Consider the following 19,861-nt stretch of genomic DNA (forward strand, 5'->3'; position numbering starts at 1 on the left):
TATATGGTGGTGGTTTAGTCGCTAAGTTGTCCCCGACTCTTGCGACGCTATAGACTTTGCACGCCAGGTTCCTCTGTCTGTGGGATTCTCCAGGCAAGAATACTGGAGTGGGTTGCCATTTCCTTCTCCAGGGGATCTTCCCCACCCTGGAATCGAACCTGGGTCTCCTGCATTGCAGGCAGATTCTACCGACTGAGCTACAAGGGTCGCCCTTTGTAATGGTTATAATGTATTCCATTATATGGATGTATTTAATTTATCAGCCTTCTATTGATAGAAATGTCTGCTCTATTTCTATCATGTTGACAGTATTTTCTTTGATTCTATCAGTAGAAGACTGATAAATTAAATACATCCATTTAATGAAATATAATGTAACCATTACAAGCTATTACAAGCAATACTGTAGTAAGTAACCTCCCCCATTTTTTTGTGTGTGTCTTTTTAGTGTGTGTGTGTGTGTGTGTGTGTGTGTATATATATATATATATTTTTTTTTTTTTTCCCCCAGCTTTTAAAAATTGTGTGTGGTCAACTTTACAAAATTTTTACGACTTCAGATTTTGTGTCCTGTTTCAAATGCTCCTCTCCCATATGAGGATATTTAATAATATTTTTACCTATATTTTCCTTGGTACGCTCATGTTTCAGTTTTAAATGATAACATTTAACCTGTATAGAATACATTTTTATGCAATGTGTTGGTGGGGACCCCAATATATTTTTTTTCCAGATGATCATACAGCTGGGTGTGCTGAATAATCTATATTTTCTGTTGATTTGAAATATCACTTTAATCATTTACTAAATTCCCTTATCTACTTAGATTTCTCAGTTTTCAATATTCTATAGGGCCACATTGTTTTAATTATTATAGTTTAAAACAGAATCAAACAGAATATAAACACATACATATGTCCTTACTTTAAGATTCTTATTTTGCATAATTTTCCTGATTATTCTTTCTTGTTTATTTTTCTATTTAAACTTTAGAGTCAGCTTGTCTAGTTTGCAGAATATTCTGTCGATATTTTTATTGGGATGGTGTTCACTTAAGAAGAATTGACTCCTTTATAATGTTGTGTCTTCTTAAGAATATTTTTACCTTTCTATTTGTTCAGATTTTCATTTCTGTGCCCAGTATCATTTTAAAATACTCCTCCAAGTGTTATATTAGTTAGGATTAACTGGTGCAAATCACACAAAACCACCAAATACCAACCACTGCATAAGCTAAAAGAACATAGAAATGTGTTTCTCTCTTCTATCCAAGAACTCCGGAGGTGGCCCTTCCAGGGCTGTTATGTATCTGCCACTGTCACAGACCCAGGCTGTTTCTGTCATATTACCCTGTCATGATTGGCTTTCATCTGAACATGATCTCATGGTCCAAGAAAGCTACCAGAGCTCTGGCTGTTATTTCTGCATTTCAAAATATAGTCAGACAATGATAGAGAAGAAAGATGCCTCGTTCCTCTAAGGAGCTTCTGTAAAGTTACACAAACAACATATCTGCAGTAGAAGCTGGGAAATGAGTCTTAATTCGTAGTCTCCATGTACTCAGCTAAAAATCAAAGGAAGAGAATTGGCAGTCTCTGCTGAAATGGATTATATTATTTGTCTTGGTGCTGTGCACATACCTGTATCTGTTACTTGATTTATAAGTTTCAAGCTAAAATACGAAAAAATCAGTGTATTTACCTTTCACCATTTTCCCCCTCCTCCTCCTCCCAGCTTTTGCTAGTTAAATATTAGAATTGCAGGGATAGGGCGTAAAATCTTTCCTCTCCCCATTAGGTTCAGTAGCTGGGGCCTGTGAATTAAACTGACAAAAGGCAGGTTTACAGGAGAAAAAAAAAAAAGTTTTATTTATGCGTGCAAAATGCAAGCACATGGGAGAACTCAGTGCTGAATAACTCAAAGGGGTAGTTAGAATCTGGGACTTAGATACCATCCTAAAAGCGGCAGTGAATTTGTGGAGTAGTGACAAAACGAAGAGATTTGTGCTCCCAGGGATGGTAAATTGTGGGAAGGTAAATATGTGGGGAGATTATGGAAGATTAGGGTTACTGTAGCAAGGTTTGTGTTTGTGCAGACACATCTCTCAGCCATCTTTCTGGTTCTAGTGATGATTCTCTTCCTCTTGGTATGGGACAGAGGTGGGAGGGGGAAGACCTTCACAAGGGGAAATTTATGTCCTGCTCTTTGGCAACCCGCTCCAGTGTTCTTGCCTGGAGAATCCCAGGGACGGAGGAGCCTGGTGGGCTGCCGTCTATGGGGTTGCACAGAGTCAGACACGACCGGAGCGACTTAGCAGCAGCAGCGGCAAAAAGTTCTTATGTCCCAGTGGTATACTTGGCGGGGGGCGGGGGTATATTTTCTGATCCTTTTCACTACCTTGTAGGATTATAATCCACGTTTGCTTTAGTTTTAGTCCGTTAGTTAAACAGAGTCAGTACTCACCACTAGTCTTTTTGCCTTAATTTTCCGTTCATCTCTTTATCAGGTTGTTTGGCTCCCACCAGTTTCTTCAAAAAGAGCTCATGGGAACTACGTTCTCTGAGTTATTCCATGTCCTAAACTATTTCTACTTTCTGTATATTCATATTGGCCAGCTGTGAAGTTCTTTGATAATGACTTTATTTTCTTGATGTATTTATCACTGTTTCTCTGCTGCTCCGAGAATGGGATGTTGGTGTGGAAAAGTTTGAAGCCAACCTGATTGTTTTTCTCATATGTGTCTTCCTTTGACCCAAGATTTTGATACAAATGCCCACATTTTCTTTACCTTTTAAGTCCAACAACTTGATTGTTCTGAAGATTGGATCTGTATGCATTTTTTCTGGCATAGAGTATGTCTTTTCAGTCTGTACATTCAAGTACATGCCTTTTATTTCTGAATAATTTCTTTGAACTATATTTTGAAATATTTTTTTCCATTCCATTATTTGAAGTCTCTTCAAAGAGACCAATCAGAAGTCTGTGGCATCTTTTTTCCTCTCTGCCTTTTGAATTTTTTTTTTTATCCATTTCCCCCTTTGGCTCCTCTTTTCTCATCCTGTCTTTTATTCCTGTCTATCTTCATATGGGCTTCTTCAAATATATCTTTTATTTCTGTGATGATTTTAATGTTTTCTTCCTCTTCTTCCTGAGATTTTCAAACTTAAATATCATTTCCTCCTTGACTTACCGTATTTTCCTTGTGCTGTTGGTTCAAGACAGGATCAGCTCCTATTTTTAAAAGATTATGTATCAGTAATGACATTATGTGTTTTCATCTCTTCTTTTGTATTTTTCTAATCCGTGTTCTTATTTGCTCTTTGTTTTAACCTTTTTCTTGGACTATCTTAGTACAGATGTTCTGTAGATTTCTTACTGACTATTACTCAGTCTTGAATGAAGTAAGGTCCTCCCAGACCAACTGCTTTCAGGAAGTTGGAGTGGGGTCAGAGAATTCCAGGGCCCCATCCCAGGCTAATAGGAGTTTGCCTTTAGGTACAGGATCGTGTGGGGCTTCTTAGGTGGTGCTGGTGGTGAAGAACTCACCTGCCAATGCAGGTAGACATAAGAGACGCCGGTTGGATCCCTGGGTCAGGGGGATCCCCTGGAGGAGGGCATGGCACCCCACTTCAGTATTCTTGCCTGGAGAATCCCATGGACAGAGGAGCCTGGTGGGCTGCAGTTCATGGGGTTGCAAAGAGTCAGATGCGACTTATCACACATGGACATACAGGTTTGTGTATGTGAGTTCAATTTATTCTTTATTTTCCTTTGTTGAGAATAGCACTGAATGATTGTTCACATGGCAGACTCTCCCTCTCCACCTCACTGACAAAGTACTTCTAGCAAATACAACTTTTCTTTACAGTTTTCCTTTTAGCCCTGTATTCTAAGCTTCTGAAGACTTGGTATCAAAGGTCAAGGGAAGTCTTCAGCCATGAATGTCTGCTCTTGGCATGCCTCCACATCCCCATTTGACCTTTTCATAACCTTTCTAAAAAAAAAAAATGGCCTCCTCTAAGTCTCATTAATGAAGGAGTTAGTGTTTCTGTTTCCTGTTCTCCTTATAGCTTTTGAGTGATTTGGAAGTAGAGAAATGTCTGAGTTTATTGTCACATTGAAAATTGCTGTGCTTTTAGAGGAAATGGTCCTTGCTAAATGCGTAGAGACTCCCGAATCCTGTACCTTTTGTGTTTTCTAAGGAGACGAATTCCCTCTGCCTGTGGTATAATCTTCTGTAGCTCTCCAAAAGTGATAGTAGAAAAAAGAGAAACTGAGGGAAGAGATCTCAGCTATATACACACCAAACTTCATATAAGTATCTTGATTATATTTAGAATAAAATCTACCTGTTAAGAACTCCTTGAGCGATAACAACTGGTGTATTTGTTAGGAGTTTTTGTTTCATGTAGTGTGATTATATGACTTACCTTAAGGAAATTTCATATCTTAATCTTCTAAATGGGGAGTTTTCCTTCAAAGGGGTGACTTTCAGAATACACTAATTCTAGTCATTCTATTACAGATCAGAATATTTTTGAAATACCTCTAAAAATTACTTTTATAATTAGTTTTTAAGACACACAAAAATGCCTTGTTACTTTCTCATTACTGAACTCAGCCATATTAACAAGGCTCAGTGCCATCTGACTTCACATTTTTTCAAAAATAGTCACAGCCAGATAAGAATCCACCTGCCAGTGAAGGGGACATGGGTTCAGTCCCTGGTCTGGGAAGATTCCACATGCCACGGAGCAACTTAGCTTGTGTGCCACAACTTCTCAGACCCATGCCCCTAGGGCTGTGCTTCATAACAAGAGAAGCCAGTGCAATGAGAAACCCATGAACCACAATGCTAGAAGACTAGCGCCCACTCCCCAGAAATAGAGAAGGCCTGCAGGCAGCAGCAAAGACTGAGTGTAACCAAAAGTAAATAAAAGTAGTCACAGCCACCCTCAAAAAAACGTGACCATCACCAATCAGGTCATCACCTTACATGTTTTACATTCAAATGAATGTTTCTTCTCCAAGACAATCACTTCAAAAACACATTCACATTCAGATGTGTCTCAAAGGGCAGCAAAGGAAATGTTTAAAAATGCCCTGATCAAGGGCAGTATTATTTATATTACCATTAATTATTAATAGCATGCTAGAATTTTTTATGTATATAAAGAATTTTTCTTGAACCTGGGAATGAATTTTCTGGAGCACATACAGATTTGGAGGGCTTGTTGTTCAGTCGCTAAGTTGTGTCCAATTCCTTGCTACCCCCATGGACTGCAGCACACCAGGCTTCCCTGTCCTTCACCATCTCCTGGAGCTTGCTCAAACTCATGTCCATTGAGTCAGTGGTGCCATCCAACCATCTCACCCTCTGTTGCCCCCTTCTCCTCCTGCCTTCAATCTTTCCTAGCGTCAGGGTCTTTTCCAATGAGTTGGCTCTTCACATCAGGTGGCCCAAGTATTGGAGCTTCAACTTCAGCTCCAGAACATAAAGACTTAGAGGGATGGCTGTGATTAAATTCTTCTCATGAATACCTGTGCTATTCAAGTTAAAAGTACTTAGATATTCTAATTTGACTTTGAGAAATGAGAATATATTTTAAGACTCCTCCACAAAAGCTGGGCTGTCAGCTCTTGTGACTTCTCTCTCCACCCTCTTCTGTGGCAGTTCTGCTTTTCCAGCCTTTGGCTTGGGAACAGCCTTGGCCCAGAGAGTGTTAGATTGTTGTTAGTCCACATGCTGGTCTCTGATCTGATCCATGAAGGCTTGATTTTACTGGAAGCACAAGGCATAAAGAGGCACTAAATTTAAGCTTCATGGCACATTCAAGATATACTCTGTCATGCATGGTCCTAAGTTGTAAGACTACAGAGATCTGGTCCATGGCTTCAAGGATCTCTCCACTGGAATGGAAGGGCAGCACAGAGATGGAGAGGAAGGGAAGGAAAGGAAAAAGTAGGTGGACCTTCACACAGCCCTGGGATATGGCTCCATGGTATAGGTGAGATGTAAATAAGATGGTATGGGGACCCAGGGAAACGCAGAGGAGGCGAAATCTGATCAGGCAGAAGAAGAAGCAGATCTGCTCTCCATTTCTCCAAAGAACAAAACTTGGACCAGTAGTTAAGAAAGTACAGTGAAGCAGACTTTTGGCTCAATACAAAGGAATTTTTTAACAGCTACAGTTGTCCCAAAATAGACTAAACCAGCTGTCTGGAAAAAGTAGCAGGGTCTGAATCACAGACCCTGTGATTTATTCAGAGGCTGCACAATGGTATGTCAGGATATGTCACAATAAGTGGTATAAAAAATGAAAAACACATGATTTACAAGGTCCCTTCCCTCCCCTAAATGCTGCTTTCTACTTCCAAGTTCTTTGTGTTTGTCCAAACCTATCTTTTAACTTTATATTCATACTTTATAGATGTATGAATCTATACATACATACATGCATGTATGTATGTCAAATCAGTTTTGGCTGATGTCAGTCAACTTTGGCTTCTCTCTAGGAGTAAATGAGAAGGTGAATGTAAAAATGTCTGATAGAGTACTTAACAATTGTTAGTTGAATTTTTAAATATTTTTTTATCTGGCTGCATTAGGTCTTAGTTTCAGCACACGGGGTCTTTAGTTACAGCACACAGACTCTCTAGGTGCGGCACATGGACTGAGTTGCTCCAAGGCGTGTGTGATCTTAGTTCCCCAACCAGGGAATCAGACCCATGTCCCAGCATTGCAAGGTGAATTCTTAACCACTGGACCACCAGGGAAGTCCCACCAATTGTTAATTGAATTAGTAAAAAATAAGCAAATAAGAAGAAAAGCTTTGATGCCTTTTGGAAAGGCAGGGCATAGCAAATATCCAACCATCCAAATCTCATTCCTTCTTCCAGTCTTAATGGAGGACTGAGAAATGAACTTAAATTTGTTTGCAAGGATAATGTTTGAGGTAACTACCACCAAGCTTTCCAAACCCTGGACAGAGAATATCCTAGTCCACTGAATAAAGTTACAATGTCTCCCTTAAAGAGTGACTCACAGGTTCATACAGAGATATATGGGTAATTCCAGGAGGCCTGTGGAATGTGGAAGTTAATTTATAGACTTCCCTTGCATTAGTTAGCAATTTAACCAAAAGGGAAAGAAGATGATTCTGTTAATGACCAATTTAATTTTTGATACTGGCTTTGATTAAAGACTCCATTGGAAATCTAGTAGAGATAATATTTTAAATGATACTTTTACTTATTGCTCAGAAGTTTCATGATCCTTGCCTGCAGTCCCAGCATTATTTATTGGTTAATAAAGACTGCTTTGTAAAAGAACCATAATGCTAATAAGGAATAATAGTTACATTAATTGAGCACCTTCTATGTAATTTACTTTTATTGCCTTTTACAAGATATGTTCTAACATTTCCACTACACAGATTGTCACCAAGATTCTGTAGCTTGTAAATAATTCAAACACATTCAAATCCAGGCAAGTTGGTAGGTTCAGAACTGGTCTAGAGATTCTCAGTAAGCTCTGAGGGGAGGTAGCTGGCTCCAACTGCAGGTGGCAACATGGTCTTAGACCATGGGGTACTTATCATCCTTTGTCATCAGTTTTGAGTTTATCAGCAATTCTAGGACAATAGGAAAAATCCCATTTGACATAAGATTGCATGTTATCTGGTATCCTTCCTTGTATGAAAGTTATAAACTGTCTTGATATGGTTAGATTTATCAACCTTTTCCTTATGGCTTATCCTTTTAACTTCCTTGTAAGGATGATCTATTATTCCAGAGCTATTTGCTGAGTAGTTTTTTCTTACTGATTTGTATTACTGCCTTTGAAGCTGCTTTAAACTGATAAACTTTTATTTTTTCTTTTATAAGAATATGCCTACATTGTCCCCTAAACTTAATTACATCCTGATATGTTGATGCGTCATAGTGAATTCTTCTGGTGAAGTTTCATCGGAGCAGTGATTGTGTTCCCTGTTGCATCCTCAGTGTCTAGTATGGTACCTGACACAGTTCAGTTCAGTCGTGTCTGACTCTTTGTGACCGCATGGACTGCAGCATGCCAGGCTTCCTTGTCCATCATCAACTCCTGGACCTTACTCAAACTCACCTCCATCGAGTAGTGATGCCATCCAACCATCTCATCTCATCCTCTGTCATCCCCTTCTCCTGCCTTCAATCTTTCCCAGCATTAGGGTCTTTCCAGTGAGTCAGTTCTTCGCATCAGGTGGCCAAAATATTGGAGTTTCAGCTTCAACGTCAGTCATTCCAATGAATATTCAGGACTGATTTCCTTTAGGATGGACTGGTTGGATCTCCTTACAGTCCAAGGGACTCTCAAGAGTCTTCAACACCACAGTTCAAAAGCATCAGTTCTTCAGTGCTCAGCTTTCTTTAGAATCCAACTCTCACATCCATACATGACTACTGGAAAAACTATACTTTGATTAGATGGACCTTTGTTGTCAAAGTAATGTCTGTGCTTTTTAATATGCTGTCTAGGTTGGTCATAGCGTTTCTTCAAAGGAGCAAGTGTCTTTTCATTTCATGGCTGCAGTCACCATCTGCAGTGGTTTTGGAGCCCAAAGAAATAAAGTCTGTCACTGTTTCCATTGTTTCTCAATCTATTTGCCATGAAGTGATGGGACTGAATGCCATGATCTTCATTTTCTAAATGTTGAGTTTTAAGCCAACTTTTTCACTCTCCTCTTTCACTTTCATCAAGAGGCTCTTTATTTTCTTTCAAGTGCTTCTTCACTTTCTGCCATAAGGGTGGTGTCATCTGCATATCTGAGGTTATTGATATTTTTCCTGGCAATCTTGATTTCACCTTGTGCTTCATCCAGCCTGACATTTCGCATGATGTACTCTGCATATAAGTTAAATAAGCAGGGTGACAACATACAGCCTTGACGTACTCCTTTCCGATTTGGAACCAGTCTGTTGTTCCATGTCCAGTTCTCATTGTTGCTTCTTGACCTGCACACAGACTTCTCAGGAGGCAGGTCAGGTGGTCTGCTTTCCCATTTCTTTAAGAATTTTCCACAGTTTGTTGTGATACACACAGTCAAAGGCTTTGGCTTAGTCAATAAAGCAGAAGTAGATATTTTTCTGGAACTCTCTTGCTTTTTCGATGATGCAACGGATGTTGGCAATTTAATCTCTGGTTCCTCTGCCTTTTCTACATCCTGCTTGAAATCTGGAAGTTCATGGTTCATGTACTGTTGAAGCCTGGCTTGGAGAGTTTTGAGCATTACTTTGCTAGTGTGTGAGATGAGTGCAACTGTGCAGTTGTTTGAACATTCTTTGGCATTGCCTTTCTTTGGGACCGGAATGAAAACTGACCTTGTGCAGTCCTGTGGCCACTGCTGAGTTTTCCAAATTTGCTGGCATAATGAGTGCAGCACTTTCACAGCATCATCTTTTAAGATTTGAAATGTCTCAACTGGAATTCCATCACCTCCACTAGCTTTGTTTGTAGTCAGGTACAAAGGCACAATTGACTTCACACTCCAGGATGGAATGTCTGGCTCTAGGTGAGTGTGATCACACCATCGTAGTTATGTGTGTCATAATGATCTTTTTTGTATAGTTCTGTATATTCTTGCCACCTGGTAGATGGCACAGAGCTAAATATTTTGTGAATGAATGTATGAGTCCTGGCTAAGATCCACCCAGCCGTGTGTCTGTCCTGAGGTTCCGATTCCACACAACTCAACGCATTTTACATATAAGTTCATATATATAATATGTATATTTATATATATATATATATTTTATGACTGATAAAATGGGCTCTTCCTTCTTGATAGCATGAATTCCTTCTCAATTTATCTTTATTCTCTGAGGCAGACATTTTGAATTATCCAGCATTTCTCCTTTTTACATGACCTTGGCATCTAGTGGGTCACTTCAGTTCACAATTTTTACTGTCTTAAAACTGAGGTATATTTTCCACCCTCACTATATCTGCATTGCAGTTCAGACTGTTTTCCTTTATTATCTTTTTAATGTGATGTATGATATATGCAGAAGAATGTGTGCAGCACATAATCAATTACGATGTATAACTCTGTGCATACCTAGGAAGCCACCACCTCCCAGAGAGAGATAACCCAGTCTGTTCATTGTCTCTGCTTGGCTTCTCCGCCTGAGGCCACACCCTTGCCTCCACCTAAGGGGTAATCAGTATCCTGAAATTTGGATTTCTCATCTTCTTGCTTTGGTTTTCTTTTCAAATATAGGCTTATTGCATATATATTGTTTAGTTGCTAAGTTATGTTTGCTTCTTTGTGACCCCATGGACTGTAGCCCGCCAGGCTCCCCTGTCCATGGGATTTTCCAGGCAAGAATACTGGAGTGGGTTGCTATTTCCTTCTCCAGAGGATCTTCGTGACCCAGTGATTGAACTTGAGTCTCTGCATTAGCAGGTGGATTCTTTACCTCTTTGCCACTGAGCCACCAGGGAAACCCTATTACATATATAGACAATCTGAAAAATGCATTATGTAGATTTGTTATTAACTTTATGAAAATAATTTCATACTTAATGAAGTCTGCAACTTGAATTTTTTACTCAACGTTTATGCTTCTAAGATTCATCCATACTGTGTGTGGCTCTGGTTCATTAATTTCACTAATGAATTTCATTGGTGAGCACAATGACATTACATTGTATAATATACCATGATTTGTCTATTTGGTATTTGTTTGGATTGTTTCCAGGTGTTTTGCGTCTCAGACAAGGATAAACCTTGTCTACGTCTGTCTCTTGGTCCACATGTGCAGAGTTTCTCCTGTACCAAGGAGTGGACTTTCTGGGTGAAAGGATATGCAGGTGTTCAGTTTTAAAAGATAATAACAAATCAATAGGGAATTAAGAGGTACAAACTACTATGTATAAAATAAGCTGCAAAGATATATTGTATGGCACAGGGAAAGAGAGCCATTTTTTAATAACCAATATTAAATCACTTTCTTGTACACCTAAAGCTAGTAGAATATTGTATATCAATCGTATTTAAAAAAAAAGATATTGCCGAATTGTTTTCAAAATTATCTACTTATACTCATACCTTTCTTTCTTTCTATAGTTTCTTTTGGAGAAGGAAATGGCAACCCACTCCAGTACCCTTGCCTGGAGAACCCCATGGACGGAGGGGCCTGGTGGGCTGCGGTCTGTGGGGTTGCAAAGAGTCTGACACGACTAAGCAACTAACACACACACACATACTCATGACGGTAAAGTACAAGAGTCCCATTGATCCACAGCCTTTCCAACACTTGGCATTGTAAGATCTATTAATTTTTCCCTTTTTAGATATAAACTTTGTTACGTTTTTCCTTTTTCCAGCTTTATTGAGATATAATTGACGTACAGCTCTGTATAAGGTTGAGGTGTACAGCATAATGATTTGACTTATGTACATAATCAAATGATTAGCATAGTAAGTTCAGTGAACATCCATGATCTCATATAGATACAACATTAAAGAAATAGAAAAGAAATAGTTTTCTTGGGACGAGAACTCTTCGGATTCACTCCCTTACCAACTTTCATATGGAACGTACTTCAGCATTAATTGGATTTATTATGATGTGCATCACATATAGTACTTACTTATCTTATAACTGGAAGTTTGTACCATTTGAGTGCCTTCATCCAATTCTTCTTTCCCCCACGCCCCTGTATCTATTTTAATTGTAATTTGTATTTCCCTAAAGAAAACATTTTGAGATTGTTTCATCTACTTGTTGACCATTCACAATTCCATTTCAGTGAAGTGCCTGTTTGTTTTTTGCCCATTTTCCTGTTGGATTATTTGAATTTTTCTTATTAAAGCTCTTCATATATATTGGATCCAAATTCTTTACAGGTTGTAGGTATCAGTGTTTTCTCCCAGTATGTAACTTGCTTTCTTTCTGGTATCTTTATAAACAGAAGTTTTAATTGTAATGAAGTTGAGTTTATCAATCTTTTCTACTATATTAGAATTTTTAATCTTGTTTGGAAAACATCCAGTTGTGCACTGAATTTATAAATATGTTTTATTCTATGCTTTCTTTTAAATGATTTAGAAGCTTTGCCTTTCATATTTAAGATGCATATGGGATTCACTTTTGTGTGCTTCTGTGAAGTAGGGCTCCAATTTAATTTTTTCTGTATGGATAAACAATTATCTTGTAAGAACATTTATTTAATTTGAAATATGTTCACAGTATATATTGCTGTGAAAGAAAAACATAATATAACAATATGTGGTATTTAGAAAACATAATACATATAGTAATTAGTTTATATACAAAATTAAAAAAAGATGTTGGAAAAACAAGCACTCAAATAACAACAATGATTATCTTTGGATGATGGAATAATTGATGAGGTTTGTTTATTTTTTGTTCTCTTGACTCTCCAAATTCTGTGTATTGAGCATATGATTATAGATGTTTTAAAAAATATAGTAGTGTCTATAGATGATAATATAGTATAGAGAAATCATTAGATGAAAGAAAATCATGAATTGAAGTCTTTCAACTCAACTTTTCTTGTAAAGCTTCTTGCATTCCTGGAATAGGGTGGCTGGTGGTGAGAGGGTGGAGGTGAAGGGTGGGGCAAGGGAATGCTGTGGATTATGCAGAAAAACTGAGGACAGGTGAAAAGAGATTAAATTCGGAAATCTGAGTGGGTCTTCTATTAGTTTCTCTTCCCTGAGTTCTTTACTGGTATGTAAAGCTCTTTGGAAATAAGATTCAGATCACTTATATGTATCATTGGTGATATAATGTTTTTTTGGCCCAACAGCAAATAATGAAAAGACTTATAAAGCGATATGTTTTGAAAGCACAAGTAGACAAAGAAAATGATGAAGTTAATGAAGGTAAGCATCTTCAACTTTAAAAGCATCCTTTTACAACTAATTTAATGAACAGTGGAGAACTTCATATTGAAGGATACTTTGAAAAATCCAGTCTCGGTTAACTGAGTTCTTCCAGGATTGACAGGAAAATCTTACGTTACACATCTAAAGCTCTGTCTTTTAAAATAAACAGTTATTTAAAATGTCAGTCAGAGACAACTTATCACTAGAGAGTGCTCTAACTGATTCTTAGAGTGTAACGCGTGTCATCTTTCTGGGGGTTTTTATTCCCTGTAACATAAATAGTCTGTAGTTTCAGTTCTGTTTCAGCGAGCTGAGTGTTAACATTTTTCCAGTGATGAGGGTAAAATAAGAATTAGCTCAAACATTTTTGCAGAAAAATTTTTACTTGTTGTCCAGAAAGAAATCTGTAACCCATTTTTGTCACATGGTGTTTCTCTTTTGCTTTTCACTTTTCTTCTTGGCACCTTACTTAAACGTACCTATTTTCCAGGCATGTTCTAGGCAGCACATCTGTCTGGACTATAAAACCTTTCATCAAGAGCTGAGATGTAAACCAAAGAACAGGTCCATGGCTGGAAAGAAATCAGTCAGGGAAAAATAAGTTGCCCTAAAAACGGCAACTACAGGGAATTCCCTGGAGGTTCTGTGGTTGGGACTTCTTGCTTCCACTGCAGGGGGCAAGTATTCCAATCCTAGTTGAGGAGCTAAGATCCTGCATGCCTTCCAGCACAGCCAAAATTAAAAAAAAAAAAAAATTAATGAAAACTACAGCTTTCAACACCAATGAGATGCTATTAGATCTATCTACACTTTTACAAAAGGACTAAACTAAACTGTTGATGAACTCTGAAGCCATTACTTGATTAATGCAAGAAATCCCTTGCAAATCTGAGCCAGTGCCATATGTGTTTGTAGCACAGAAATCTAAGAATGTACGTTTGGGCATCAGCAAAAAATCAAATCATGGTCACCAGAAACAATCTCAGAGACAGAATTGAAATAGAGTTTTAGTGTAGAAAGCAGAAACCTTATCAGCTGTGCCATAACCTCCCTGAAGACAAAAAAATTAAGTGAAGTGGGGAATTGGGCCACCATGACAACTTCAGAAAAAAGGAGCCATCTTCTAAGTCCTTTTACACAAAAGAGGAAAATGAATTAATGAGAATTAATGAACTAAAGAGAATTTAGAGTTTTGGACAAAGTTCCAACTAAAAGAGTATATCATGCAATGTAACGTCCTCATTTAATAAATATGTTTCTGTATTGGTAAATACAGCACTTGGTATGTAGGCTTCCCATAACTCAAAAACAAGGAAGAAGGATATGGTAGTAGGGAGGCAAGAGGAAGCTCGCTGGCTTATGGTCCAAATATGATAGTAAATGGTGTGAGAATCCATTTCTTCCACGGAAGGCTTTTGATTTCAAATTTGATCAGTTAATTTCCACTCTGTTGCCGTATGTGAAAGGAAAAGCACCTCTACTTTTTTTTTTGCCATGAAAAGAATAAATAACTTTTGTGTGTATTCTTGAAGAAGAGTTAGGATTCCTTAAAATAAGAGGATCTGTCTTTTAAATATAATCAAAGAACATGGATTATACTTTAAAACATCATAAAAATACCAGGAAATATCATGAAAGATATATTTTACATGTGATTCTATTATAAAATGCTGTTAAAGTGCCAGTGATTTGAAGAATCATTTCTTGGATTCTTGATAAGTTCATGGCCCAAAGGTTACCTTTCAAGGTCAATGACTTATCTACATTTCAGTTTTTACAAGAGAATCCAGTTTTTAATTGTAATCTACACATTCTCAAAATATTGCCAAGCTAAATTATGGGAATAGTTGTGTTTTAATAGCCAGAAGTTTCCTATAGTCTTCTGTGTATGTAAACCTTGCCAGTGGTATCACATCTAAGCATCTTAATTTCACCATTGCTTATTTCCTTGTATGAAATACATCATTGCCTGTGCCACACAAACTGTTTGTGTCCTTAACTCCATAGTCGTTACCATTGGCTTCCCTAAGAAAAACCCTTACTCTTTTTCCTTCCTTTCCCTTACTTCAAACTTGACCTCAAATATACTGCTTCCATGTGAGTATTTGCCTATTAAGTTGATTGATTCATTTTTAGTAATGTTCCACTTTAATAGGATTCCATTCTAGCCTAGCAGTGGGAGGTGATCTATAAAAGGTGTCAACTCTTATGGCTCAGGGAACCAGATGAACTCCCTGAAGGCAGAAAGGAGATACCCTGATTATAGATTACTAGTTAACAGATAAATCTGCTACCTGGAAAGCCCCAACAGATAAATCATCCTGTGTTAAAAACTGGTTGAGCCAGGACAATACTTTAGTTGACTTTTACTTTTAAAACACAGTTGGACTACTGTTATAGCTTTTTCCAGAGTCAGTACATTTTTAAAGGCAAAGCATTTCTTAAACATTTTAAAGGAAAAAAATCCAAAATAACTATGTTGGAGACATTATGAGACGAATGTATTCATGTTGTATGAATTTCACTGTTCGTTTTTTTTCTAAATCCAAAGAGCGAATGACCAATCATATGTTTTTTTTAATACAAACGCTATAGGTGAATTAAAGGAAATCAAGCAAGATATCTCCAGCCTTCGTTATGAACTTTTGGAGGACAAGAGCCAAGCAACTGAGGAATTAGCCATTCTAATTCATATGCTCAGTGAGAAACTGAGCCCCAGCATGCTGAGATGTGAATGACTCAGTAACCTGGAATTATGGCTTTGACTATAGCACAACTGTGGGCAATAATATTTCTAAGTATAAAGTACTTGAAAAACTATGGTGTAAATTTTTAGTATTAACTACCTTTATCATGTGAATCTTTAAAAGTTAGGTTTTAATGATTTTACTGCTTTATCACATGAAAATGGTCTTCATTTAAATTGTTTGCCTTGACATTACAAACAATGATATGCCCTTGTATTTAAAGGCCCCAAATTAACTACATTACTGACATTTTTTGTCCGTTTTAGAATAAACTCTGTCTTTGCACTACCTGTTTGCCTCCAAGAGACTGTAAACTCCTTGGGGACAGGGACCATGTCTTATTTATCTTCATGTCTCCAGCATCTAGTACAGTGCCTGGTACATAGTAGGTGCTCAATAAATGTTGTCAAAACCAACTGAACTGCCAACAAAAACAAATAAAAATTAAAAGGCCATCACTATGTAGCATACCTTCCCTTGTCCAAATGCTGAAGCAATTTTTTTTTTTTTTAAAGAAACTGAAAAAATTTATAAACAGCTATGACTTGGTCAGATTTTCTTAGATTTTTGGCATCACTGATACTCTTAGAACCTTTGAACCTTGAATGAAGAATTTCATAATGAAATGGGTTAATAGAAAATATACTTGCATTACATATTTGTTTCACAGAATTGTTCAAAGCAACATATTAAAGGTTTTTCTAAAGTACTAACTGTTTGCTTACTGTCTTAGATTTTCATTTGTTGTTTTTCAGTAATGTGAATTTAGTCAGCAGAGTGGTGAATTTTTTTTAAAGTTGGAGGTTATACAGGGCTGTTAGTTATAACCTCCTAATTCCTGGCTCTGATGATGTAATGCTAAATAAGTTATCAACAACTGACTTCGTATCTTGCCTGTTAGCTCGACTCTGAGTTTTGGAGGGTATGCGATGGGAAGAAATGGAGAGATGGCCATGTACCTGAAAAGGCATGGCCAGGAATCACCAGGGGTGTTTTGTTTCCCTTTGAGGCATCTCTTGCCATTATTGCTTACACTGAACTGATTGACATTTTTTTTTTTTATCAAAGCATTTCAATTATACTTGCTACACTGAATAGATTGTGCTATATCTGTATCTGACTTACTATATAAGTGGGCTGAACACTGGTAATATTGAGGGCTCTTGACTACTAGCAAAGGGGATACAGGCTGGCAAGCTCCCTCATCTCTTCATAGACAGTGAAATACAGAGTATTTTTTTTTTTTTTTAAACCAGCTAGGTTTAAATCTCTCATTACTGTCCTGATTCTCTTCCATCTGTTCCTATCAAATCATACCAGAATACAAATTATGGTCATAGTTCAAAGATTGTTTTATGGGTTCTAAAAGCCAAATAAATATATAGTATTTTAACAGTCACTACATCACACAGGAAGGCTTTCTAGATGTGAAGACAAAAATGAACATTAAACGGAACTACATAAAGCTCTTTAAAGATTATTTTTTAATTTCTACTTTTGGAGACTTAACTAAATTAAGAAAAGAACTTTATACATTTTTGCTACCATTGTAGGATATTTCATTAACTTTTGTGCTATGCTAGTTGTATTTTGTCTTAAACATTTAAAAAACTTTATGTATTTTATGTTATGCCTCAGAACTGAATAAAACACTGAATTTTTTCATTGCTATATGTTACTATACTTTATATGAAAACAGTAAAGATATCAAGTTTCTATTGTAGGCAGCACTTTCAGTCTTACATTTAGAATTGTTTAGAATTCCAAGTGTGAATATTTTTGACTACAGTTATAGAATAGAATATTGAGTAATGTTTTTTACTGAGGGTAGAAAGATGTTGAATGTAAAAGTGTCAAATTCAGCTAGTTTAGGATTCTTAGAGTCTTGAGTGAAGAGAAAACTCATGTCATCTGTGCCACGTGAGTCCATACATCTAATATTTTAGTACATGCCTTTTGCAATTCTAGAACTCTCAACATAGGTTGTTTTTCCTGTATTTATTGTGTTGTGTAAAACTAGCATTTTTTCAGTGTTTAGGAATTTATTTATTCAATCAGTATTTATTGCATGTTAATAGGTGTTTAGTAATGTTTAAGGGGAGAAAAAGTGTAGGTAGCAGACAAAAATCCCCATCCTCCTGGAGCTTATATTATAGATTAATCACAGTCTAACATGAAAATAATATGTAACAAACATTTGTGTCACACAGAAGCAAAAGTGTCCATGTTGGTGATCTGTTACCTTTGGGTCTCTTCTTGGGTCATCTTCCCAGGGGCTCCGGTCCCAGCATCGTGTGTAATATTAGTGTGTTATTGATATTTCACATTTTTCCTCTCTTTATACTTTCTTGGTGAGAGTCAAGAGAAGGATGTGATGCCAAGGCATGGTAGATGCTATTAGTACTATGGATGCCCTGCCCAGATCCCTTTGAATGGACCAGTGCATGTGTCTCTGAGATCCTGCATGTCGGCTCCTTAATAATACCCAACTATCCTGTTCCCCAGGGAATTGCCATCAGCTGAAAGAAAGCAGCCTGTCCTAGTCTGGTAGTAACCAACCAACTTCTGTGAAGGCATGAAAAGCTGTTTTCTTGTGTCAAGGTGGGGCCAACTCTTTTGGTGTGAGTTGTGCTTCAGAACTCTGGAAAGCATTCGCCTACAGCTAGATTCCAGCAGGGCTTCCCTCGTGGCTCAGATGGTACAGAATCCACCTGCGATGCGGGAGACCTGGGTTTGATCCCTGGGTTGGGAAGATCCTCTGGAGGAGGACATGGCAACCCACTTCAGCTTTCTTGCCTGGAGAATCCCCAAGGACAGAGGTGTCTGGCGGGCTCCAGTCCATGGAGTCACAGAGAACAGCACTCAGCACCGCACAGACTCCAGCTGAGACCAAATCTTTGTTTACCTTCTTCCCTGTTACCATTTCCTATCCTGCTTCTTCCCTCTTATCACTTTCAGTGGCTGCATAGTGGCCTACAAAGCAGGTGCACTATTTCCCTATTAGTGGATAGTTAAGTTTCTGTTTTAAATAATGCCTTGAGTATGGCTTCTAACCTATTTTTTGTGGTTTTCATAGACTAAATATCCAAAATTGGGGTTATGAGTTAAAAATATAGCCACACAATTTATAGATTTGGATACATACTACTAAGTTGCTTTTGAAAATAGTTTTATAACTAGTTTAAAGCATCATAGTTGAGCTCATGCTCTCTCTGCAGCATATAGTGTTATCATTTAAATGTTTTTCTCATATGAAAGGCAAAAAAAAACATATACTTTAATATTATTGATTACAAGTGAAGGTAACAAATTTTTACATGGTTGTTCAACTGCCACCTTCTTTGTGAATTTATGTTCATGTTTTTCTTATTGGAAATATTGTATTTCTTTTTAAAATATTTGTATGAATTGTTTATAAGGATACGAACGTCACACATTTATCCCATTTTTTTTTACACTTTAAAATTTTGGGACACTGAAGTGTCTAATCTTTATTTTTCATATCTGTTTTCTCCTTTGTGGCTTCTTCTGTTCCTTTTGTTGATGTTGTTATAATTTTTTTTTTCTTTGACATCTGGTGGTTCCCTACAACCACCGGAGCCCCTGCTTCCCCCTCCCGCCCCCTTCTCCCACATATCCTCTGAGAGAACTCCCATAGCCCACCCTCTGCGGGCTTGGGCGCATTCTATTCCTTTTAAGATGAGACGGATTTCTTTCTGTTATGGGCTGAATTGTGTCCCCCACCTGCCTGCCCCCGCTCCCCGACCCCCTCCTTATCTCCAGATCCATCTGTTGAAGTCCCAACCCCTAGTATTTCAAAATGTGACTGTTTTTGGAGAAAGGGCCTTTAAAGAGATAATTAAGTTAAACTTAGGTCCCAAGGTTGAGTCTATCCTTGATGACTGGTGTCCTTACTGGAGGAGGAGATTAGAACACAGAAGAAGACAGAGGGAAGACTTGGGGAAGACGCCCGTGTGCTGCACCAAGGAGACGTGCCTCCAAGGACGGGTTTGGCTCCCTGCTGGAACCTTGGTTTTGTACTCCTAGCCTGTGAGCTCTTATAGGAAAATAAGTCTCTGTTCTGTAAGCCACTTCGTTTGCTCTTATTTTCTAACTCCTTTAGATGGAAAGTTAGGTTGTTTACTTGAGATGTTCCTCATTTCTTGGTGTAATCCTGTATTTCTGTAAACTTAATTAGAACAGAATAGCTTCCCTGAG

The 19,861-nt window shown here is 37.7% G+C and overlaps 1 protein-coding gene across 5 annotated transcripts in view; it reads left to right on the forward strand.

The window, feature by feature from the left end:
• Positions 1-16,352, forward strand: part of TRPC3 (transient receptor potential cation channel subfamily C member 3) — a 71,589-nt gene extending 55,237 nt beyond the window's left edge. For all 5 annotated transcript variants that reach the window (XM_020913179.2, XM_070474901.1, XM_070474902.1 and 2 more), the window contains 2 exons: positions 12,818-12,893; positions 15,492-16,352. In XM_020913179.2, coding sequence (XP_020768838.2) covers positions 12,818-12,893; positions 15,492-15,634 — 219 coding nt within the window. In that variant the 3' untranslated portion in view covers positions 15,635-16,352. The remainder of the gene's footprint in view (positions 1-12,817; positions 12,894-15,491) is intronic.
• Positions 16,353-19,861: the final 3,509 nt, after the last annotated feature.

The sequence above is a fragment of the Odocoileus virginianus genome, chromosome 12 (genome assembly GCF_023699985.2).
Source record: "Odocoileus virginianus isolate 20LAN1187 ecotype Illinois chromosome 12, Ovbor_1.2, whole genome shotgun sequence".
Classification (NCBI taxonomy): Eukaryota; Metazoa; Chordata; class Mammalia; order Artiodactyla; family Cervidae; genus Odocoileus; species Odocoileus virginianus.